The 21,924-nt window shown below is 60.5% G+C and overlaps 3 protein-coding genes across 3 annotated transcripts; 2 read left to right on the top strand and 1 right to left on the bottom strand.

The window, feature by feature from the left end:
- The first annotated feature begins 967 nt into the window (after nt 1–967).
- USE1 (unconventional SNARE in the ER 1) lies at nt 968–3,866 on the top strand. Its single transcript, XM_025989686.2, has 8 exons — nt 968–1,130; nt 1,466–1,515; nt 1,673–1,751; nt 1,842–1,994; nt 2,490–2,502; nt 2,931–2,958; nt 3,258–3,432; nt 3,667–3,866. Exons 1-8 carry the CDS (start codon nt 990–992, stop codon nt 3,847–3,849), a joined length of 822 nt encoding a protein of 273 aa, XP_025845471.1. The 5' UTR covers nt 968–989; the 3' UTR covers nt 3,850–3,866.
- Nucleotides 3,867–6,282: 2,416 nt separating this feature from the next.
- OCEL1 (occludin/ELL domain containing 1) lies at nt 6,283–8,520 on the top strand. Its single transcript, XM_072721271.1, has 6 exons — nt 6,283–6,409; nt 6,753–6,929; nt 7,052–7,251; nt 7,469–7,634; nt 7,881–7,934; nt 8,115–8,520. Exons 2-6 carry the CDS (start codon nt 6,852–6,854, stop codon nt 8,235–8,237), a joined length of 621 nt encoding a protein of 206 aa, XP_072577372.1. The 5' UTR covers nt 6,283–6,409; nt 6,753–6,851; the 3' UTR covers nt 8,238–8,520.
- A 2,291-nt stretch (nt 8,521–10,811) lies between these two features.
- NR2F6 (nuclear receptor subfamily 2 group F member 6) lies at nt 10,812–20,739 on the bottom strand. The gene is made up of 4 exons (XM_072721270.1): nt 20,260–20,739; nt 16,398–16,492; nt 12,792–13,379; nt 10,812–11,531 (listed from the first exon to the last, which is right to left on the bottom strand). The coding sequence occupies exons 1-4, from the start codon at nt 20,547–20,549 to the stop codon at nt 11,257–11,259; spliced, it is 1,248 nt and encodes a 415-aa protein (XP_072577371.1). The 5' UTR covers nt 20,550–20,739; the 3' UTR covers nt 10,812–11,256.
- Between the last annotated feature and the right edge of the window lie 1,185 nt (nt 20,740–21,924).

The following is a 21,924-nucleotide window of genomic DNA, read 5'->3' as shown; positions in this document are numbered from 1 at the left end:
ACCATCCCCTCTCAGACCAGCTCCCAGTCTGCAATAAGATGGGCAGCTGTGGGAACTTGCTGGCAGGTGGGGCCCATGGGGCTGGCGGGGGGGGGTGGACAGTGAAGAACCCTAGTCCATGTGACACACGAGAAAGAGCTGGGAGGCTTGTCCGAGGCCACATGTTTGGGATGGGGCAGGGCTGGGATTCAGAGCCTGCCCCAGCTGCCTCTAGTGCCCTATTTCATTCACCCTGGGTTTAGTCTCCTACATAGTATTTTGCGAGGACACCAAGCCCACTGGTGTGACCAGGACACAGGTGACGTCAGGGGTGGAAGATGGATGAGTGCTGCGTGCCGCCAAGCTCCAGTACCTCTGACGTTCCGATCCCTACCCTGCCCTCCGCAGGCCAAGGGGTGCAGGGAGGTCACAGGATGGGCCTTGACTGCCTGAGGACCCAGGTGGGGTTCTTTCCATGGGGGTCTGACTGTCCCACCTCTCACCCCGAGAGCTAATGTCCCCCCTTGAGGCAGGCTTTGCCACACTGTACCTTTCCCAAAGAAAGAACCGGGCCCAGAAAGTAAACTTCCTCAGGGCCACTGCGGTGGGGGGGATGGAGTCGGTGTCAGGGCCGGAAGCTCATAACCGTAAACTCTGGATGGGCCCCTAAGCCTCGGATTCCTGCATCCCAGGCCCGTACCCAGGCAAGAACCGGGTAGGGCTGCCGGGGTACGGAAGAGCTCGGCGTGGGGTGAACCGAGCAGGAGACGGCGTGAGGGACGAATGGACGGGTCCGTTTAAGCCCTCCGGACGGGTTAAGACGCTTGAGAGGGAAAGACGCCCTTTAGTCTCCAGTAGATACTGACAGTACAGCGCCTCTCCCTAAAACAACACATTAGTCCCCCCCGCCCCCCAAAAACACGTTAGTTCCGCCCCCAAGACGCAACTGCTAACGAGTGGCGGACGCACCCGGAAGAGGCCCAAAGAGGGCACTTCCGCCCTTCTCCAAGATGGCGCCGGCGGAAGGGGCAGGGTACGGCCGGGAGATGATGGCAGCGTCGAGGCTGGAGCTGAACCTAGTGCGGTTGCTGTGCCGCTGCGAGGCGATGGCAGCGGAGAAGCGGGACCCGGAAGAGTGGCGTCTGGAGAAGGTGAGGGAAATCTGCACTGTCAAGTGGAGCTTGACTTCCGGGGGGTGGCCTCCGCGGTAGCGGCCACCGGGCCCCGCTCCCCCGTCCCAACAGCCGCTCTGGCCACGCCCCTTCCGGTCGGTCCGCCACGTCCACCTGCAGCGCCCGCCCCATTCCCTAGGGTTCATCTGGCCCCGCCCCCTTGGCGCGTGTCTCCTCCCCTTTCGGCCCCGCCCCCATCCTGGCCCCGCCCCTTGTTGGCCTTGACAGCACTCCACCATTCCCCCTTTGGGCAGGAGAGGGAGGAGTGGAAGGGTATGGGGGACCAGGCTGACACCCCCACTTTCCCTTCCCAGTACGTGGGAGCCCTTGAGGACATGCTGCAGGCCCTGAAAGCCCAAGCAAGGTGAGTGCAGGTGGCTACAGGGGCTTCAAATCTGGGATGGGAATCCGGGCCAGGGCCAGCTCCTGTTGGGGAATCCCTGGGCTCCAGCCCCTGCTGAGATCCTTCCTGGAACTAGAGACAGTGGGCAGGTTTTCTTTTTCCTCTTCTCACCTTCCAGCAAACCAGCCTCTGAGGTGATCAATGAATATTCCCGCAAGGTGGATTTCCTGAAGGGGATGCTGCAGGCAGAGAAGCTGGTGAGCAGGGGTGCTCTACTTCCTCAGCCCTCATCACACTCACCTGCCCTGGACCTTTCCCTCCGGTGACCCCTCTTCCCCCTTCTGCAGACCTCTGCCTCAGAGAAGGCACTAGCCAACCAGTTCCTGGCCCCTGGCCGCGTACCAACCACAGCCAGGGAGCGGGTGCCTGCCACGAAGACGGTGCATCTGCAGTCACGGGCACGATACACTAGCGAAATGAGGAATGAGCTGCTAGGCACGGTAGGGCTGCCTTCCTCCCTGGTCCCTGGGAACCCTCTGGTCAGGGACAGTTTAGTGCCTGGGTGTGGCCAGAACAACAAATGCTGGCAGGCACAGGGACCCTAGGGAGCCCAACAGCCTCTGCCCTGGGCCATCAAGAAAGGCCGAGCCAGGACTTTGCTAGATGGATAGGAGTTTGGTCCGAGGCAAAAATGGTGCCTGTCTAGTTGGCACCCCAGAGTTGGCCCAGAGCATCAGATGAGTCTGCCACAGTTACATGACTTTATCTCATCTTGCCACAAATAGACAAGTTTTTCCATCTGCAAAATAGAACGGCAAGTGTCTTTTTGAGCCTTTTATGTGGATCAGCTAAACCCTTCAAAATATGAAGAAACTGAGATCCTGAGGTCATGGGACTTGCCGGCGGGGCTGTGGGGGCGGAGTCTGAGAGCAGAAAGGATAGTTTGGGGTGCAGGACAAGGCAGGTGACTTCATGGCTCTCTCTTTTTCCCATAGGATTCTGCTGGAGGTGAGTCGCCCTGAGTAAAACAGGACTTGAGGCTTAATTGTCACCCTGCCTCACATCCTGCGCCTGGCTCCCCCGGGGGTCTCCCACAGCCCAGGGATTGTAGCCCCAGCTGTGCCTGATGGGGGTTCCAGGACAGAGGAGCTGGCCCCCAGAGGGAAGAAAGCTGGATACCCCCAGGCCGCAGGGCCAAGGGTAAGCCAACAGAGGGGGCCTGGGGCCTGGGGGAGCCCAGATAGGAGTGAGGAAAACTGCTTAGAAGAGAGGATTTTTGAGCTAGAGCTTTGAAGCATGATCAGGAGCTCGCTGGGAAGCAGATAAGACAGGAAACGACATGATGAGTAGCAGACACATCACAAGCAACCACCAGGAAGCTGGGAAACAGGAAACCAATCTTCTCCTTCTTCCTGCTTGGCCTTTTTTGCTTCCAGAGCCCAAGCTGGATGTGAGGAAGAGAACGTGAGTGTCTTCAGCCCTTGGTGGGGGGCATTGGGATGGGGAGGGTGGAGGGTGGGGTGGAATGAACCTGGGACCACTGAGGCACCAAACCATGAAGGCCCCCACAAGCATCTAAATCACCTATCAGAAGCCACTTCTGGGGATGCTCTTCCAAAAAGCCAAAGTGAAGAAGGGGAAACGGAACCCTATGCAGGGCAGGGGCTGGAGCCATAACCTCTGGGCTCCCTGGAAATGTGTTGGTCTCTTTCCACTCCTCCACCCTGTCTCCTGCCCACCCGTCCACCTCTGTGTGAGGTCAGCGGGGTGGCAGGGCCCAGATCAGGGGATGAGAAACAGTCAGCAGCCGAGCTAGACGTCGTCCTACAGCGGCATCAGGACCTCCAGGAGAAGCTGGCAGAGGAGATGCTGGGCCTGGCCAGGAGCCTCAAGAGCAACACGCTGGCCGCTCAGAGCGTCATTAAGAAGGACAACCAGGTGTGAGGGCCGGGGGAACTTCCTAGCCTCTGCCCGGGGACACCAGAGAAGGCTCCCCAGTAGTGTGGCCAGGGCTCTCTTGGATGATAGAAGTTTGACAGAAGGCAGACGTGGACCCCCCCAGCAGAGAACATAGTACTAGCAAGGGCCAAGAGGAGCAGACTTGCCCCCAGGCGGCAGGGAGAGGCCACACTTGGCCACAGTCCCGTTGACACCTCCCCACCTCGCCCACAGACCCTGTCACACTCCCTCAAGATGGCTGACCAGAACCTGGAGAAGCTGAAGACCGAATCAGAGCGGCTGGAGCAGCACACACAGAAGTCGGTCAACTGGCTGCTCTGGGCCATGCTTATTATCGTCTGCTTCATCTTCATCAGCATGATCCTCTTCATTCGCATCATGCCCAAACTCAAATAAAGACCTGTGCTGGCCCAGCTTGTCTAGCCTCTGTCTGCCCTCCACCCGTGTCCAGGGCTGCCCTTTGGGCTGGACAACAATATGGAGGCTCTTTGCAGGTTCCTGAGAGCCACGGGTAACGCATGAGCAGGAGAGAAAGGTCAATATGGGAGGAGTAGTGACCCAGCAACACCCCCCCCTTCAGTCCCTCCGTGGTACCTACTCCACACTGAAAAAGGCCAGGTTCCAAGAAGCCACAGGAGCCCCCGGCTGGTAGGGTCAGAGCCAGGTGCCTTCAGCCTGTCCGGTCGCAGTGAAGCCCGGAGGGTGGGAATGGAATGGGGTTACCTCTGGACGTCAGCCTGGAGGAGAGAGCGTCAGTGCTAGGCCTTGCTTGCGACTGAAGATGAGAATTCAGAGACAGGACTTAGTCCAGCCACAACCTGAGCTCTCAGGAAACTAGAGAGCCTTCACCAAGCCATTCAACAAACACACAGGGTCTATGGGAACTCTGCCCTGCCAAGGACATAGCCTGATCATTTCAGGTGAGAACTGCGTGGGCACTACTCCAGAGTGGACCCTGGAAGAGGTCATGGAGTGGGAGTCCCAGGAGAACCATCAGTCCTGGGCTCTGCTCACCCTCCCTCCAAACGTCAAAGGTGAAGCCTGTGAAGGGGGTGACCAAGGGAGCTCAGTGAGAGAGGCTGGGAAGGTAACAGGTGCACTAGGATGTTTGTCCCAGGCCTGTGAGAGTGGCCACCGTGGGGATATACATGGAAGTACCCAGGTGGAGGGTCAACGTCAACATGGGTGTAAAAACACCAACTAAAGTTTTTTATAAGCTCTAATGGCAACTTGCAAAAAATAGATCTTGAGGGGCACCTGGCGGGCTCAGTCTGTAGAGGATGCAACTCTTGGTGTCAGGGTTGTAAGTTCGAGCCCCACTTTGGGTATAGAGCTTACCTAAAGTCTTTGGAAAAAAAAATCCATCTTAAGAAGGCTCACACAAGATGCAGAAATGGTTTGATAGGAAGTTTGTTAATAGCCACATTCATGCATCAGGAAACAAAATCAGAGGGTAAAATCGTACTTTGTACTGTAGAGTATCCGTTACTCAATATCCCTCAATAAACAATAAGCAAAAAATAAATAAAATTTTTAAAAAATAATAATAAGCAATGATAGATATTGCCCTCATTTAACTGCAGAATCTCAAGCCAAAGACAGCACTCAATTTAATGAACAAATACTGGCAATCCTGCCAAAGACAGGAGGGTGGAGGGGGATGGCCACAGAATCCACCCAACTCCCCCAGAGGTTTAACATCGTCTGGAAGTGCTGGTCAATTCAGCTTGACAAGAAAGAATTGAGATTTAAAAATGAGGACAGGGCAGCCCCGGTGGCTCAGCGGTATAGAGTCGCCTTCGGCCTAGGGCGTGATCCTGGAGACCCAAGATCAAGTCCCATGTCGGACTCCCTGCATGGAGCCTGCTTCTCCCTCTGCCTCTGTCTCTGCCTCTCTCTCTGTCTCTCATGAATAAATAAGTAAAATCTTTAAAAATATATATATATAAATAAATAATTTTTAAAAATGATGAGAAAGGCAAAGTTAATTTGCAGATGATAGGACTATATGAAAAACTCAAAGTAACTAAAAAAAAGCTATTTAAACAAGAGAATTTAGTAAAACATCAAGGGCTTAATGAATATTTAGTTTCCTTCATGTGGGAAAAAAAAAGCTGCAAAATGTATCAGACGATCTCACCTATAATAGTAAAAGAAGAGATACACTACTTGGTTAAACTACATCCTTGGTATACAAAGAGCTCCCAGAAATCAACAAGAAAAAAAATGTGCAGGAAAAGAAAAACGTATCGTCTTTGAACTTTTTCTCTCACCAGATTAGTTAAGATGTAAAACTTCTTGTGGGAAACCGTAATAGCCCTGGAGTTAGAAAAGTGGGGGACCGCCTGGGTGGCTCAGCAGTTGAGCATCTGCCTTTGGCCCAGGGCATGATCCTGGAGACCCAGGATGGAGTCCCACATGGGGTTCCCTGCATGGAGCCTGCTTCTCCCTCTGCCTGTGTCTCTGCCTCTCTCTCCCCCTATGTCTATCATGAATAAATAAATAAATAATCTTAAAAAAATAAAATATAATTTTTGAGTAAATAGATAAGTACAAGTTTTTTTAAATAAATTTATTTTTTATTGGCGTTCAATTTGCCAACATACAGAATAACACCCAGTGCTCATCCCGTCAAGTGCCCCCCTCAGTGCCCGCCACCTGATAAGTACAAGTTTGCGAAAACCACTGGTTTTTCAGGCCAAAAAAACAAAAACAAACACTGAGGGTCAGAGAAGGTGAGCGGCCAGCTCCAAGCACACAGCAGGTCAGGTTCCCACTTCCCTGACCTCGGGGTGCCGCCCCCTCCCCGCCAGCCCCGCCCAGCCGCGCTAGGCCCCGCCCCACCCTGTGGAGCGACCCCGCCAGTTGGGTCCAACCTTTGAAGTTAAAGCACAACCTGGACTCGGGCGCGTCTCTGGGAGCGGACCCAGGCTCGGAGACCCGGACCCTGGGACAGGTAACCCCGGACGGGAGCCGTCCGTGCGGCCTGCAGCTGGGGCGGAGGTCCCGGGGGGCTTCCCGGGGGTGGTGTCCGCGGGCTTCACGCGCCCTAAGCAGGCGAGGCTGCAGCAGCGCGGGGGTTAACTGGAGGCGGGGCCCACCCGGGATGCGCGCTGACGTCACGGGCGTAGCGCCTTTCCGGGTTGCGCCGCCGGGGGCGGGCTGCTGTGCGAGCCAATCGGGTCCGTGTATGCAAATGACGGAGTGGGCGGTGGCGGCCGGTGCGCGGCTCCGGGGTCCGCCCCCCGGTGCTCCGGCGGCCCCGCCCGCCCCAGGCGCGCGCTTCTCCGGCTCCGCAGGCCGCTCGCCGACCGCCCCCGCCACGCGCGGGCCACGGCGCCCCCCGCAGGACCCGCTCGCCGCCCCGGGGACGCCCCACCGGCGCCTCGCCGAAGCCGATGCCCACCCGGGAGCCGCCCAAGCCCCGCGGCCACCGTGGGGACCTGCAGACCCGCCCGCCCGGCCCTGGGCCCCCGGTGAGTCGGGGCGGGAGGAGGGCGCCCAGGTGTGGGGGGCCGTGGCTTCCCCACCCTGGTTACCGAGGGGGCGGCACCCCGCGGAAGGGAAGTGGGGAACCTGATTCCTGCGGCACCTGCAGCGACTGGTGCCCCCAGGCCGGGAAGCCAGCGCCCCCCGCGCTCTGTGCGAGCCTCAACTAGGAGCCCCCAGGGCAAGGCCCAAGAAGATTGTATTTGAGGATGAGCTGCCCTCCCGGGCCCTCTTGAGCACCAGGAAGCCTATCGAAGCCATCCCCAGGGAGCACACGCCAAGGCCCCAGCCAGTGCCCGACTATGAGCTGTGAGTGTCCCCGCACCTTGTTCCTGATGCCTGGGAACAGGGAAGGGGCATAGAGGCTGGGGCTTCGACAAATGTATAAGAGTTTACCGAATAGTAAAAAGAGAAAAGGGGCTTTTGGGGCCGGGAGTCCAACATGGGCAAAGTAAAACAAATTAAACTGATTGGGGGAAGGGTCGGGCTCTTTCCACTCCGGCTCTGACCCACTTGAACCCCGCAGGAAGTACCCACAAGTGAGCAGTGAGAGGGAACGCAGCCGCTATGCTGCGGTGTTCCAGGACCAGTACACAGAGTTCTTGGAGCTCCAGCAGGAGGTGGGCTCGGCCCTGGCAAAACTCCAGCAGCTGGAGACCTTGCTGAACTCACTGCCCAGGCCCCGAAGCCAGGTCAGCCCCAGAAGACACCCCTGGCCCACAGCCCTTCCAGGTGGTGGACCCTGGGCTCCCGGACCCCCTCTGGGTCCAGGTCTCTGGACCTCTTCCTCTTCTGGGCTGGTTGGGCACCACAGCATAGTAACCAGGGTCAGCCCTGGAAGTCTGCACCCCCGGGTCACTTTGTCTGAGCCTCAGTTTCTCCATCCATCCTTGAGTCCAGCATCCTCTGAGCACCCCCAACCCCTTCTCTACTCACAGAAGGAAGCCAACGTTGCCGCCCGCGTCTGGAGGGAATTTGAGAAGAAGCAGACGGTGAGTTGTGCCCCCGAGCCCCACAGGCCCGCCTTTGCACACCCCATCCTCCCAAGGGGCTCAGTGAGCCCAGTTTCAAGGAGAGGAAACAGGTCCAAAGAGGAAGAGGTGAAGGGTTGAGCCTCCGAGGGCCAGAGGCCAAAGCACCACAAGGACTCTCCCGGGTCTTGCCCTGCCCAGGACCCCAGCTTCCTGGACAAGCAGGCTCGCTGCCACTACCTGAAGGGCAAACTCAGGCACCTCAAGATGCAGATCCAGAAGTTCGATGAGCAAGGAGACTGCGAGGGCTCTGTGTACTTCTGAGCGCCCTGGAGGACAGGCAGAAGGACACGGCGGGGTGGCCCTCTTGCCCTGTACTTGCCTCTCTTACTACCTCCTGGCTCTAGCTCCTTCTGTTACCCCTTCCTGGGGTAGCTTTGGCAAATGCCTCAGCCTTTGAGACCCAGCTCAGATGGCACCTCCTCCAGGAAGCCTTCCCAGAACCTCCACAGGGACCACTGGCCCTGAACCCAGATCTCAGCCCATCCCCTGGAAGCAGGTCTTGCCTGAGTCTGTGTCTCGGTGCAGTAAATATTCATGAAATGCCTGCTGTGTACAGCCGCTTAACACTCCTGATTTCACTCCGTTGGCACCAAAAAGTTGTTCTTCCATCTAATGGAGTTAAAAATCAAAATTCCAGGAAAGCGACTTATCCACACAGGGTGTGAACTCTGGTCTGTCCAGAGGGCCCCCTCTCCACCAAGAGCCATCATGTGACCCTGGATGCTGAGGGACGGACATCCAGCATTACTTGCTCAGCCAGGCTTGGGCTGGGGGAGCTCCAGGGCCCAACAGTTTCCAGTAACCGGGGCACCTGGGTGGCTCAGTCAGTGTGGCTCAGTCAGTTGAGCATCTGACTTTTTTTTTAAGGAGATAGTGTACCTGCTTCAAGATTTTATTTATTTATTCATGAGAGACACAGAGAGAGAGGCAGAGACATAGGCAGAGGGAGAAGCAGGCTCCCCCCAGGGAGCCCGATGCAAGACTTGACCCCAGGACTCCAGGATCCCACCCTGAGCCGAAGGCAGACACAACCGCTGAGCCACCCAGGCATTCTGAGCATCTGACTCTTGATTTCGGTTGGGGTCATGGTCTCGGGCCCCAGGCTCTGCTGAGAGTCTGCTTCTCCCTCTCCCTCTGCCCCTCCCCCTGCTGGCAAGCGTGTGCTCTTTCTCTAAAATAACTAAATAAATCTTTTTTCAAAAGTTTCCAGCAACAGGACTGTAGAGGATCCTCCCTAGTCTTGCTCAGTGGGCATCACGCAAAATTCATGTGACATAATGCTGGGGACCTCCTGAAGGGGGCAGACTCAGCCCAGGGGCCCTGCTGGAGTCCCTGAGGCCCACCCAGATAAATGAGCCCTTAAAAATCTCCACTTCTGGGACACCTGGGTGGCTCTGCACTCAGGCCTAGACAGGCATCCAAGTCTCTGGCCTGGGGACCTGACAGCAGGACAGATAGGATGGTCTGCTCAGTTCTCAGATGTGCTAGGAATCTAAGAGGTCATCACTCTTAGAGTGATGTATGGAGGGGACATACATTTGCTTCCCCAAAGGACACTGTGGAAGATGCTGACTCAGGGCAGAGTCGGCCTTCCAGTGGGAGCCCAGTATCCTCTCAATCCCATTCCTGGGGGGCAGAGCACACCCCTGAGACCCTCCTATTCATTCCACAGGAAGTGGATTCAAATGCCCAGTCTTCCCTCTCAGGCCCCTTCCAGGATGGACATGGAAGAGGCTGGGTGCTCATGGGGAACATTTTGGAGGGTTAAGGGCTGAGCACAGGCCAGCCTGTGGGGCAATACCTGAGTTCTGTCCCATAGATGCCTTTCCCATCAGAGAGGCCAAGTCCAGGATGGCAAGGCCCTGCCTCCCCCCACATCAACTTAATTGGGTCCCCATTTCAGCTGGTCCTTAGCTGTCCTTACCTGTCCCACCGTCCAGATCCCAATCTCTGAAATGGGAGGTTTTATTAGTTACATGTGAGAGGAAACCAAACAGGCTTAGGCACAAAAGGGTAAATCTGGGATCATGAGACTGAAGCACCCAAAGGTTTTGGATATGACAGGCTCCAGGGACTCCAAAGGCATCCTGGGAAGTTGGTCTACCTATTTTGGCCTTTTTTTTTTTTTTAAGATTTTATTTATCTGTCAGAGTGAGCGAGCACACACACAAGCCGGGGGGGGGGGGGGGGGGGGGGGGGGGGGGCGGGGGCGCAGGCAGAGGGAAAGGGAGAAGCAGGTTCCCACCTGAGCAAGGAACCCCATGCCAGACTCCATCCCAGGACCCTGGGATCATGAGCCCAGCCAAAGCCAGATGCTCAGTCAGCTGAGCCAGCCAGGCGCCCCTTGGCTCTGTTTTCAGCTCCATCCTCCTAGTTCCAGATCCCGCCATCGAGTCTCAGTGGCCAGCTCCGGGCTGCCTGCCCTCCCTGAACCCATCCCTGTGGCCAAGGGAATGGAGGGCTCTGTCTGGGGTGAGATCATGTGGCAAGAACTACACGGAATGTTTCTCTAGAGGACACTGGGGCCCCGACACCATGATCAAGGGCTGACCAAAGGGAATAGGGTGTTTAGTCCGGGGCACGTGTGCATCTGTGAGGCTCACCGTCACAGTCCAGAGCTTGAACCTGAACCTGAGCCATCTGCAGGATGCCCCCACCCCTGCAGACTCACTAGCTGACTGCAGGGCCTCCTCCCTGCCCCCAGCCGTTTCCCCACAAAAGCAGCAAGGCAGGCTGTTGTGTGAGGTTGTGGGTGTTCCAGATGGCTGGGGGTGGGCAGCCATGGTAGGGTGCCCCCCCCATCCTGCCCTCCCCTCACAAAGATGATGGGGGCTGTGCAGGTAGGAAACGTCTTTATTATTGGCCTTGATTCATTCCTCATGTAGTGTCCATGGATTACGTGTCCAAAGGATCTGCCTGGCAAATACTACCCCTGCCTGGCTGCAGCTGCCCCTCGAGCCCAGACACCAGGCCTTTGTCCATCACACAAGGGAAGCCAACCCCACCATCCCAAGAGCTTACGCTTGGGGTGCCTGGCTCCAGGCTGCCCCAGAAATGAACTGGACCCTCGGTCCATCCCCCTCTATTTTGGCCAGGAGTCCTGGGGAGGCCGAGGCTGGAGTCTGGACAAGCACTCTCTTTTTGGTTTCATGATCATTTAAAAAACAGAGAAGACAAACATTTCACAGTCTTTAAAAAATAGTAGGAGTCTGGTGAGAGAAGCCAAGGTCCTCCACTCGGGGGGCCCCCCGTGAGGCCGACACATCCAGGTCCCGTGGGGTCACTGGCCTGAGCCATAGGGCCAGTTGAAGGTACTTCCCGACAGCAGCATGTCTCGGATCAGCGTCTCAATGGGCGTCTTGCCCACCAGGCGCATGAAGAACAGCTGGGAGATGAGGGAGGCAGGGACCGCGCGCAGGGCGGGGAGTCGCAGCAGCAGGCGACCGAAACGCTGGGGCTGGGACGGGTACTGAGCCCGCACGTACTCAGTAAGGGCCACCTGTGCCTTTTCCTGCAGGCTTTCCACATGTGCTGGGTCCGAGAGGCCGCAGGCATCTGGGGAGACAGGGCAGGGTCAGGAGGGTGGGGAGAGGTGGGAGGACACCAGGCCCCCCACTCAGGGCTCGGGTGCTGGGAAATGGAGTCCTGAGGCACAAATGGGGTCCTCTCAGGCAGTGTCAGTCCTCGAGAGACTGAGGTGGCCTCAACTGAGGACAGTGACACAAGAGTGTGGACACTGGTGTCTCCAGGACAGGGGAGCCCCAGCTGAGGCCCTGGGCAAGGTGACAAGTTCTAATCAAGCTCAAGGGGAAGAGGAACTAGGGAGGGGACTCAAGGAGGAAGGCAAAGCCAGAGGGGGTGTTCAGCCAGAGTGGCCTGGAGTGGGAGACCCATGAAGGGTGGGCAGAGGAAGAATCTTCTGGGGGCAAGAGGCGCGAAGCCGCATTTATCAAGTGAAAGCCACCTCTCAGAGTGGCCTGCGTCTCATTCCTGCATCCCTGGCCCCAAGAAGACCCCTAGTGGGATCTGGAACCTTCCAGATGCAGAACCAGCTGCGCCACCAGTCTCTGGAGTGAGGTAGGGCATTCAGTGGCTACGTGGTTAACTAAAGACTAGGAAGGTCCTGGCCGGCCGGCCCACAGCGGGAGGGACTCCAAGACCCGCCCCTGCCCTGTCCCATGCGGCCCAGCTGCCAGGAGGCTAACTAGGGGGCGTTTGGGGAGCCCTGGGTCAAAAGTCTGGGGGCCCAGAAATCAGGGAGTGGAAAGCTCAAGGGGGGCCAGAACCAGGTGTCAGGGTATCCCCGCCTAGCAGGCGTCTGTAACTGCGCAGTAAGCAGGAAGGCCTGAGTCGGCAGAGGAGGGTCAGGGGTGTTGGGGAGGACGAAGATCGGGGACCAGGTGTCAGGGACCTCCCCTCCCTCATCCTCCGCCTCTGGATGTGCTCACTGAGCACCAAGAGCACCCTGATGAGGGGGTAGAGGCTGGGGTCTCAGGAAGCCTGGGAATCCGGGAGAGAGGCTGTTGGGTGACCTGAGCCACACGTCCAGGCCCAGCTGTGGGGCTGGAGAGCAGGGCTCAGTGTTCTTAGGGAGCCCTGGGATCAGGCGTTGGGGGCATCAGGGTGTCACACCGCCTGTCTCTCCTCCACTGGCCCCCCAGCAGCGCCAGGCCGGCAGGCTGAGGGTCAGGGAGGGGGGGTCCTCTGGGGGCCGGGGCCAGGGTCCAGGTCGCCCCCCACCGCCACCCCCATCCCGCCCGCGCGTCCTGGGAGACAGACACACACACAGACACAGACACGCGCCACGCATCTCACCGGGCGTGAAGAGCGCGATGGCCTTGAGGCAGCCGTACTCGGCCGAGTCGACCTGCAGGCGGCCCAGCTTGTCCACCTGCTCCTGGAAGGCGCGCACCTGGTCCATGAAGGCCACGGCGCGCTCGGCGGCCATGGGCGCGGCGTGCAGCCCGGCGGCGGCCAGCAGCGGCGCCGTGTGCAGGGGCAGCGCCGCCTGCGCCGCGTTCAGCACGAAGAGCTCGCTCCAGCTGAGGCGCAGCAGCGCCACCTGGTCGGCCACCGGCAGCTCGGGGAAGAAGGGCGCGTGGCGCGCCCACTCCACGGTGCTGAAGAGCAGCCGCGCCGCCAGCTCGCACACGTTGTCGATGCCCAGCACCGCGCCCGCCGCGCCGCCCCCCGCGCCGAACGCGCCCGCCGCGCCCGCCCCGAAGCGCCCGGCCGCCGCGGGGTAGGGCTCGGCGCGCAGCAGCTGCGCGATCAGCTCCGACACCGGCTGCCCCGGGAAGAGGTCTCCGCCCGCCGCCGCCGCCAGCGCCGAGCCCGGGGGGCTGCCCGAGGACGCGGCCACGGCGCCCGGCAGCGAGTGCGGGATGCGGCCGCGCTGCACCGCTGGGGGCGGAAGGGGGACGCGGAGGGGGCGGGGGAAGGGGGGAGCCGGTCCCCGCTCCCCGCAGCCGCGGGGAGGCGGGCGGGGAGGGGGCAGGCGGGTGACGAACACGGGGTGCGGGACAGGGATTGAGAGAGACACCGGAGAGGAGCGAGGGAGGTGGCAGGGAGAGGGAGGGACGGAACAAGGGGGAAAGTGGGTAGGCGTGGGGGGGGGGGGGGGCAGGTGGAGGGAAGAAAGGGGGGGAAGATAAAGTCATCACAGGGTCACTCAGCCCCTCCCCCAAAGGCTCCCCACACCCAGCCTTTCCCAGGTCCCCCAACCCCCCCCCCCCATGCGTGCACAGATGATTGGGGGACCTGCAAGGACCTGCAGGCCCCACCCTGCTTGCCCTGTGCCAGAGCAGAAGGCCATTTCCAGCCACCAGTCCCACCCCACTTCTTGCAGAGGAGCATAGGGGGTGGGATGGGACCCTTGGGTGAAGACTAATTTAATTCGCACCTGGCCCCCTCCCTCTGGACGATGTGAGCTCCACTCAGCAGCCATGGAGGCCTGACCTGTCAATCATGCCCCCATCTGCCCATCATGGGGGTCTCAGAGCTGACCATAGGGCCAGGGAGGGGTCACTTTCATTCTGCTGGGGTGGAGGGCGGCCCTGGCCAGCCTAGCCTTGAAGCAAGTGATCTCTCCTACAGCGATGGGATCTTTTCTCTAGCTGCTGGCCTCATTCCACCCCCAGATCACGGCTTCAGGGGGACCCCAGAGCTGGGAGTGGAATCCAAGCCTATAATAGGTGCTCAATAAACATTAACTCCCATCAGTAGCCTTGCCTGTTAAAGGAGAGCACCCACTGCTGGCTTCCCAGGATTCAGGTGAATAGGAAGAAGGAAACTGAGGCACAGAGAGGAGGGGTAGCCACAGGTTTACCTGACCTGTGCCAGGGTGGTTGGGCTGAGGGCGAGACAGAAACTAACTAATGATCTTTAATGAATTGGCATGCCTCGTCTCATCTTCATGAACTCCTGGCCAACCGGCCACAGAATGAATGGGGAACAGAATGTGGGTGGAAGTCGGGGCCTGAGCAGGTTAGTGGGGGCTTTAGGTTCGAGGGTCCTTGTTTCAGAACCAACTGTCAAAGATCAGATCCCAGCTCAACGCCCCAGCCACAGCCCGGCCAGGATTGGGTGGAGGACCTATTCCTTCTGCCTTTGCTCACTCAGTCCTAAACCTTATCCCCACCATTCATCCATCACCCAGCCATGTTCCTACCTCAGTGCCTTTGCACTCACTGTTCCTGCTTCCTGAGAACCCCTCCCCCAGCTCTTCCTCTTTATCCAGCCCAAACTGTGTGGGTTCAAGTCCCAACTCTAGTGCTCTCTGACCCTGGCAAATGTCTTCACCTCTGCATTCTGTGCTCAATGTCCTCATCTGTAAGATGCAGGTAGTAATGACAGTGATGACACCAATCACTAAATTAATGAGAATCGAACCTACTTAGAACAGCACCAGGCATATAGGAAGGGCTCAATGGGTAGTAATTCAAGCCAAGAACATGTATTAAGCACCTTCTATGTTCTAGGCCCTGGACTAGTCACTGGGTATGTGTCAGAAAACAAGACAAACGCAAGTCCCTTCCCCCAGGGAGTGGACATCCTGGTGGGGGAGCAAGTAAATAGTGCAAAATAAAGGGGGATGGTGAAGAGTAATCAGGAGGGCTTCTCTGAGGGCTTCTCTGAGCGTCTGAGGACGCTTCTCCGCTTCTTTGAGCAAACCTTAAAGGAGGTAAGGGACGCTTAGGTGGCTCAGTTGGTTAAGCATCTAACTCTTGATTTCAGCTCAGATTATGATCTCAATGTTGTGTGAGTCCTGTGTTGGTCTCCACGCTGGGCATGAAGCCTGCTTAAGATTCTCTCCCCCTCCCCTGCAGTCCCTCCCTCCACCTCTTAAAAAAAAAAAAAAGATAAGGAAGCCATGCAGGTATGAGGTAAGAGTGTTCCAAGAAGAGGGAACAGTCTGTGCAAAGGCCCTGAGGTAGGACTGTGCTTGGGGCATGAGCTGTGATTATTTCCCACTCCTGACACTTTGGAGAGCTGAAGTACATCAGGACTTCAGGTCATGGACAAGCAGAAGCAAAGGTTGTGGAGGGCGAGTCATCCCCGAACTTGAAAGGACAAGAGAGTAGTCGGGCAGTTTTAAGAGAGAGACCGAGCAGCCACTGCCAGCTTCTTTCACAGAGGCCAGCAGAGAGGAAACTAACTTTAGAGCAGGAGAGACCTAAGATGCAGGGAAGAACTGCCAACCTGCTCCTGGGGAGGCCGGCAGAGACAGCAGCCCAGCATGGGGTTCTCAGCCAGTGAGCCAGGTCCTGCTCCCAAGCCCACCGGGCTCCACGTGGAAGTCTCTAGGTTCCAACTGAATTCTAAGAGTGAATTCTAGAGCTTGGTAGAGCTCTAGGCCCAGCTGCCCGGCACGTGTCCACTCAAGTCCCCAGGGCAGAAACAAGGGGCTGGGCCTCCCTCTGGCTCCCAGTGCCCAGGGTCAGGCGGAAGGGTAAGCTGCCCTTTGCCTTAATCGGGCGAGTTCCTGCCTTGGACAAACACAAAGCAGGGGGTGGAGGATGGAAGAAAGCAATCTCAAAAAAAAAAAAAAAAAACCATCCTTGTTCAGTGTTGGCCAGGCTAAGGGGCACAGGGGTCACTGAGGTGTCAGGGCCAAGGAACCTGACTCTGAGGCCAGGGGCCCTGGCGGGGAGGGGCTGAGGGGCAGAAGAGTCCTGACGTGGGCCTGAATCAGGGTGTCCCCTGCATCCCCAGCTCCACCACAGCCACCAGGTGACTATGGATAATTGGATTCCTCCAGCCTGGGGCCAGACTGAGGCCCACGAGATTGTGGGATCGGTGGTAACGAGGTTAGCAGGCGCCAGGGCCCCACCCTCCCCAGCTCCCAGACCCCTGAGAAAGGGAGTGAAGGCGAGGGCTGTTTGCTCACCCTGTGCCTGCCCCACGCCAGCGGGTACTCACCCTCCTTCCTCATGCCCACCCGGAAGCACTTCTTCAGGCGGCAGTATTGGCACTGGTTCCGGTGATGCTGGTCGATCTGGCAGTCACGGTTGGACCTACAGGCATGCAAGGGGTCACCGTGACACCCACATCCTGCCCCCTGAGCCACCCTATAAGTCACCTTTGAAGGCCGCACCTGAGAAACATCCATGCCCCCTACCCCGGGCTGGGCAGGTACCCTCCCCAAGGGGCACAGGGGCTAAGCCTGCAGGTCTGCAAAGGGGAAGAGGACAATGGACGGTGGGGACGAATGGAGGCTGCGGCAGAGTACATTAGCACGCCAGGGAGGGTATGTTGGGACTGGGTTTTAAAGGATGAACAGAAGTTCAGAAGAGCTCCCTACTCAGTGGGTAGTCCGCTTCTCCCTCTCCCCTTTCCTCCCCCTCCTCCCTGCACCTGTGGCAGGCGCTCTGTCAAATAAATAAATAAAATCTTAAAAAAAAAAAAAAAGTTGCCCAGAACAGAGAGGCAATTCCACGCAGAGAGCACGAGGTGAGCTGTAAAGTTGGAAACGTGCAAATATGAAAGCCTCAACGGTCTCATTTTACTTGGTCATTGCTGGGCCGAGGGTGAGGTCTTTGTCCCAAGGGCAATGTGAGAACAGCAAAGGTACACGCTCAGGGAGCCGGGCTTCGGGAGTTACCTAAGAGGCTTGGGGCCAGGCCAGGGCCCATCCTCTACGGGCACAGTAGGGCCGGGGTATTATCACCCCACACAGGACCACCACCAATGAACAAATGAATGAACAAACCCCTGTGCCCCCTTTAAGACCTCAGACCCATGTCCCCTCCTCTGGGAAGACCTTCCAGACTCCTAACTGAGCCAAAGAAGCTTCCCCTGGGTGGCCCTCAGGGATCACTGCCTCTTGCAGGGATGGGACAGGGCGCCCCGCCCTGCAGGACTCGGAGCTCCCCATCCAGGGGCAGCCCCCAGCCGGCAGGTTCAGGCCCTCGTGCTTCACATTCTCCAGTGCTCCTTCCCCCAGGCCCCTGCCCCTGCCCCTGTGCTCCCTCGGTGTCCTTCCACCCCAGCTTTGAGGCTCTCCGAGGCCCGGCCCCAGGGACAGAGAGACACCCCCGGCGTCCCAGCTGGGCCACCAAGAGGGTACCCAGAGACAGTCAGCGTAAAACACTCGATGCAGTTAAAATCTCAACACCTCTCAGCCACAGACACTCAGCCCCAGCCCTGCAGTGGCAACTTCTCCACGGAGACTCAGTTTCCGCATCTGGAAAGGGGAGGCCAGATGCCAGCTCTCTGTGGGATGCACTGGGCCTGGGGGGACCTGAGGGGCTTTCGGGGAGGGCAGCAGGATCCAAGGCCAAGCTGGGGGCGGGGGTCTCAACAGCAGGCTCAGGACAGCGGAGGCCCTGGGGATCTCCAAGGGCCCAGGTCCCACAGCGCCAGCCTCGCAGCCCAGGCCTCTGTCCCCTGCCCGGCCCGAGCCCCCAGGAAGAGGCCCCGCTAGGGTGGAGGGAGTTCAGGCAGAACCAGAACAAAGCCCAGCAGGCAGGCAGTGGGAGGGTCCTGGGCAGCCGGGTGGAAAGAGCCAGGCCTGGGGCGGGCAGGCAGGCAGGCAGGGGCCCAGCTCCGGGCCCGACCTGGAGCGGGGGGGTTCCCGGAACCTTCTGCCTCGACTTCCCTAGCTGTGGATTTGGGAACAGATCTCCTGTCCCTCCAGATGGGGAAACAGTAAGTTCCTCCTGTTATCCCACCTAAAGAGCACATGCTTTGCCCAACCCTATGGTCCAACGCAGCCTCCTCCCTGGGCTTCTGGCCTCTGGTCCAATTTGATCACTTGCCCTCCTCGGCTCCCTGTCATCCTCAGTCCAGGACTTCAGATCCACTCAGTTCCAAGTCCTCCCAGGCCTGGGTGGTCTCATCTTACCACACTGCTCCCCTAACCTGCCACTGAGCCTTTGCCTGGGCCACGCTCTCTACAGGAGTGCCCTTCACCTCCTCTACCTGCCAAACCCCTCCTGCTTCAAGGCCTACTTCCCATGGACCTCCTCCAGGCAGCCCTCCCTGAACCTCGCGCAGAGCCAGCCCCGCTCTCCCTGGGGACTCCGGACCCATCCTTCCCTCTGGCACAGCCCAGACTCCACAGGCAGGCAGCATCTGTGTCTCACTGTGTCTCCTCCAGACTGGGAGGGCGCCGGGATTGGACTGGGGTCTCTCTGGGAGGGGGGGTGGGGGGCTGGCATCAAACCTGCCCGGCTAGGCCCTGTGGGGACTTTGCGGAACCAATCTGAGGCTCAGAAGGGGCAGTGATTTCACCAGGTCCCACGGTGCAGAGCTTCTGCGGCGAAAGACCTGCCGGCCCCAAACAGCACCCCCCTCTCCTGTCTTGTAGCTCCCTGCTCCCTTCAGAGGCCCCTGAGACCCCAGAACCACCTAAGCTCCTCCCTTGCCCTCCCCAAAGACCCGGCCAGAGAGCAGGCAGCTATTCCAGCAACAAGAATGAGGCCAAAGTCTGGTGGCCCAGTTACCACTGGAGGAGGGAGCAGGCCAGCTCTCCCACACACACAGCTACCCCAGACCAGGCCCTGACCGCAGACCCGGGGCCAAACTCCAGCCTCTGGTGCCCGGTGCCCCGCCCTGTGGCCTCACCAACAAGCCCGCCATCAGCTGCCCTCTCCCTGGGGACACCCTGAACCAGGACTCAGCCGCTCCCCTCTTCCCAACCCCAGTTCCCCTTGCTAAGCCCCAACTGGGGCAGGGTCTCTCTCTGGGGGCCCCGGGGCCTTGCCAGGACCTCTCTGGGCCTCAGTTTTTCCTATCCGGAAAATGGGACTCTCCAGACTGGCTCTGCAGAGCCTGTACACGTTCATGTTGGGGTGCAGGGCAGGAGCTCGGCAAGGAAGCAAAAGGACACTCGCGGAGGACTGGTGGGAAAGGGGGCCCTGGGCTAGACACCCCAGCCCAGCATCAACCGGAGAAAACTAGCAAGGCCACACCCTGTGTCAGTGGGGCCTCCAACCTAGGAGGGCCCGGGGCTCCTTCTTTGGAAACATTCACCCCCCACCCCGACGGGGCGACCGAAGTTTCAGGGATTTTCCAGGAGCCCTAGGTCTGCGCCCACTCCTGATGGGGGCAGGGTTGGAGCAGCCGAGGTGTGGTCAAATCCAGGCGCCCTCCCAGCCCTCCCAACGGCGGTTTCCAGTGACCCAAGGCCCAGGGTGAGCCCAGGGTTGGGGGGAGGGGGGCAGCTCCCCGCTGATGGGCAAGCCCGGCTCCCCCCACAGCAGGGCTACCCATGCGAAAGAGGCCGGAGGCCGCCCAGCGCACCCCTGCCTCGCTCCCGCCGCCGCTGCCGCCTCGGTGGCCAGGGCGACTTTGGAAGTGATATTTGACCCCAAGGGCGCGCCGTATCGATCCGCGCGGCCGCAGACAATGGCCCCTGGACGCTGCGAGCCTCGCAGTCCAAGTTCCACGTTCGATTCCCGCAGGGTCCCCTGCGCGCCGAGATCCCCAGGAGAAGGGATGCCCTGAGGTTAGGGCCCCACCCCTGACAGCACCCCCAACCCCTCCCTGCGCGGAGATGACCCCTCTCGGGAGAAAAGGAAGGGAGGGAGAAGGAGCAAGGAACTGGGGCGGAAGCCGCCAGGGACCACCTGACGGGGGGGACCTGCAACGATACAGCGCCGACTGTATACACAATCCCAGGAGGGGCAGGGAGGGGGCGGAGGGGAGCTGTGCCCCTGTCTCGGAGGGGGGAGTGGAGGCCTGGGGAAGGTCAGCGCCAGGCCCAAGGTGACCGAGCAGGTCAGAGGCCCGGCCCAAGGCGGCCCGGTGCACAGCGGCGGTGCGCGGACAGGGGGCTCACCGGCAGGTGTAGCTGAGGTTGCGGCGGATGCTCCGCTTGAAGAAGCTCTTGCAGCCCTCGCAGGTGAAGACGCCGTAGTGCTTGCCGCTCGACTTGTCCCCGCACACCACGCAGTCCACCTGCAGCCCCGGCCGCTCCTCGTCGCCCGGCTCGGCGTCGCTGGCGGCGCCGGGGGGTGAGGCCGAGTCTTCCTCGGCCGCGCGCGGGTAGCCGCCAGCCTTGTCCACGCCGTTCGTGTCGCCGCCACCGCCGCCGCCGGGGCCGCCCCAGCCGCCGGTCACCATGGCCATAGCCCCAGGGCAGCGGGGCCGGGGCGCCCCCTCCGCGCTCCTCCCTCCGGGCACCCCTCTCGGCCCGGGGGGACCCTACCCGGCGCGCATCCGGGCCCGGCGCGCGGGGGGCACCGGCTGCACCCCCCAAAAAAGTTTTGCAGCAACTTCCTGCGGCCGGTCCGCGCGCCCGGGCAGAACTGGTCGGGCCGGTTCCAGGCCAACTTTCCCACGCGTGCGCGGGGCCGGGCCTGGGGGCGGGAGGGGGGGCGCGCTAGAGGCGCGAGCCGGGGGCCCCGGGGACTCGCGCCCCGCCGCCCTGGGGCCCCGGCGGGGGCGCGCGGGCCATGGCCCGGCCCAGGCTGCGCAGGGGGCGCCCTCTGGCCTGGCCGCCGCGGGGCCGGGGGCTGCGGCCAACTTAGCGGGCCGCCATCCGAGCGCGGGAGGCCGGGGGGAAAGTTTGGCCGCAAGTTACGCGGCCGCCCGCGGCGCGGGGGAGGGGCGGCGGGCGCGCGCCGGGGCCGGTCGCCGCGCCCCCCGGCTCCCCCGGGCCCCCAGGCGGCCGCTCGGGGCCTGCGAGGCTGCGGGCCGGCGCTTCCCGAGCTGCCGCCCCCTCTGCGGCCGCGCCTGCCCGGCCTGGGCCTGCGCCTGGGCCCGAGCCTCGCTCTCGCCGCCGCCGCCGACCCCGCGCGCCGGCCTCGCGCTGCGGCCGGTTTGACACACAACGTTCCATTCGCGGGGCGGGCGGGGGGCGGGGGCGGGGGCAGGGGCGCGCGCCGCGGGCTGGGGGCGGGCGCTCGTTGCCCCGGCGACGGCCACCCTTATAAGGGCATGGGTGGCCTCGCTCGGCGCCCGGCGCCCGGGCCGGCGGGAGGGGCGAGGGCGGAGCACGGGGCCGCTCGGCCTGACCCTCCCCCCCTCCATCCCCCCACTGCCCCCGCCCTCGCCCGACTCCAGCCTTAACCCCTGCCGGGCCGCGGCGGGAGCCCGGGCCGCCGCTGCCCTCTGCCCTTCCGCAGCCTGCACAAGATGTCTCTCCGAGGCCCTCCCCTCCGCCTCCGGCCTTGGACGATGCCTCGCTCAACCGCCCTCGAGGCGCACCTCGGAACCCTACCCCTGCATTCCCTGCAAAAGCAATAATGGGGGCCGGTTGCACCCGGGGGGCACGCCCCTGCGCAGTACACACACACGCGCACACACACACACACACGCACACCCTGGGGCATTTCTTTGCACAGTTGCATGATGGATTGTGTTTGCTTCCTCTTCCAGAAAGTCGCCGCGTCCGACCCTCACCCCACCCTTTCTCAGCTCGGGCTAACACCTGGTGCTGGGAATCTCCAGGGCCAAGGGATGTTGTGGTCTGTGGCTGGCGGGGGTGCGAGGTCAGGGGCCC

This window comes from Vulpes vulpes, chromosome 9, assembly GCF_048418805.1.
Source record: "Vulpes vulpes isolate BD-2025 chromosome 9, VulVul3, whole genome shotgun sequence".
NCBI classification, from domain to species: domain Eukaryota; kingdom Metazoa; phylum Chordata; class Mammalia; order Carnivora; family Canidae; genus Vulpes; species Vulpes vulpes.
The sequence above is the reverse complement of the archived record's forward strand: the minus strand, read 5'-3'. Positions and strand labels throughout refer to the sequence as shown.

Excerpts from the sequence above, each read along its gene's own strand:
- OCEL1 (XM_072721271.1), top strand. The coding sequence starts at position 6,852 with ATGCCCACCCGGGAGCCGCCCAAGCCCCGCGGCCACCGTGGGGACCTG. Across the intron at positions 6,930-7,051 it reads CGCCCGGCCCTGGGCCCCCG|CGACTGGTGCCCCCAGGCCG; the intron begins GTGAGTCGGGGC and ends CGGCACCTGCAG. Across the intron at positions 7,935-8,114 it reads AATTTGAGAAGAAGCAGACG|GACCCCAGCTTCCTGGACAA; the intron begins GTGAGTTGTGCC and ends TGCCCTGCCCAG.
- USE1 (XM_025989686.2), top strand. The coding sequence starts at position 990 with ATGGCGCCGGCGGAAGGGGCAGGGTACGGCCGGGAGATGATGGCAGCG. Across the intron at positions 1,131-1,465 it reads AAGAGTGGCGTCTGGAGAAG|TACGTGGGAGCCCTTGAGGA; the intron begins GTGAGGGAAATC and ends TTCCCTTCCCAG. Across the intron at positions 1,752-1,841 it reads TGCTGCAGGCAGAGAAGCTG|ACCTCTGCCTCAGAGAAGGC; the intron begins GTGAGCAGGGGT and ends CCCCTTCTGCAG.
- NR2F6 (XM_072721270.1), bottom strand. The coding sequence starts at position 20,549 with ATGGCCATGGTGACCGGCGGCTGGGGCGGCCCCGGCGGCGGCGGTGGC. Across the intron at positions 16,493-20,259 it reads AACCTCAGCTACACCTGCCG|GTCCAACCGTGACTGCCAGA; the intron begins GTGAGCCCCCTG and ends GCATGCCTGTAG. Across the intron at positions 11,532-12,791 it reads CATCGCGCTCTTCACGCCCG|ATGCCTGCGGCCTCTCGGAC; the intron begins GTGAGATGCGTG and ends CTGTCTCCCCAG.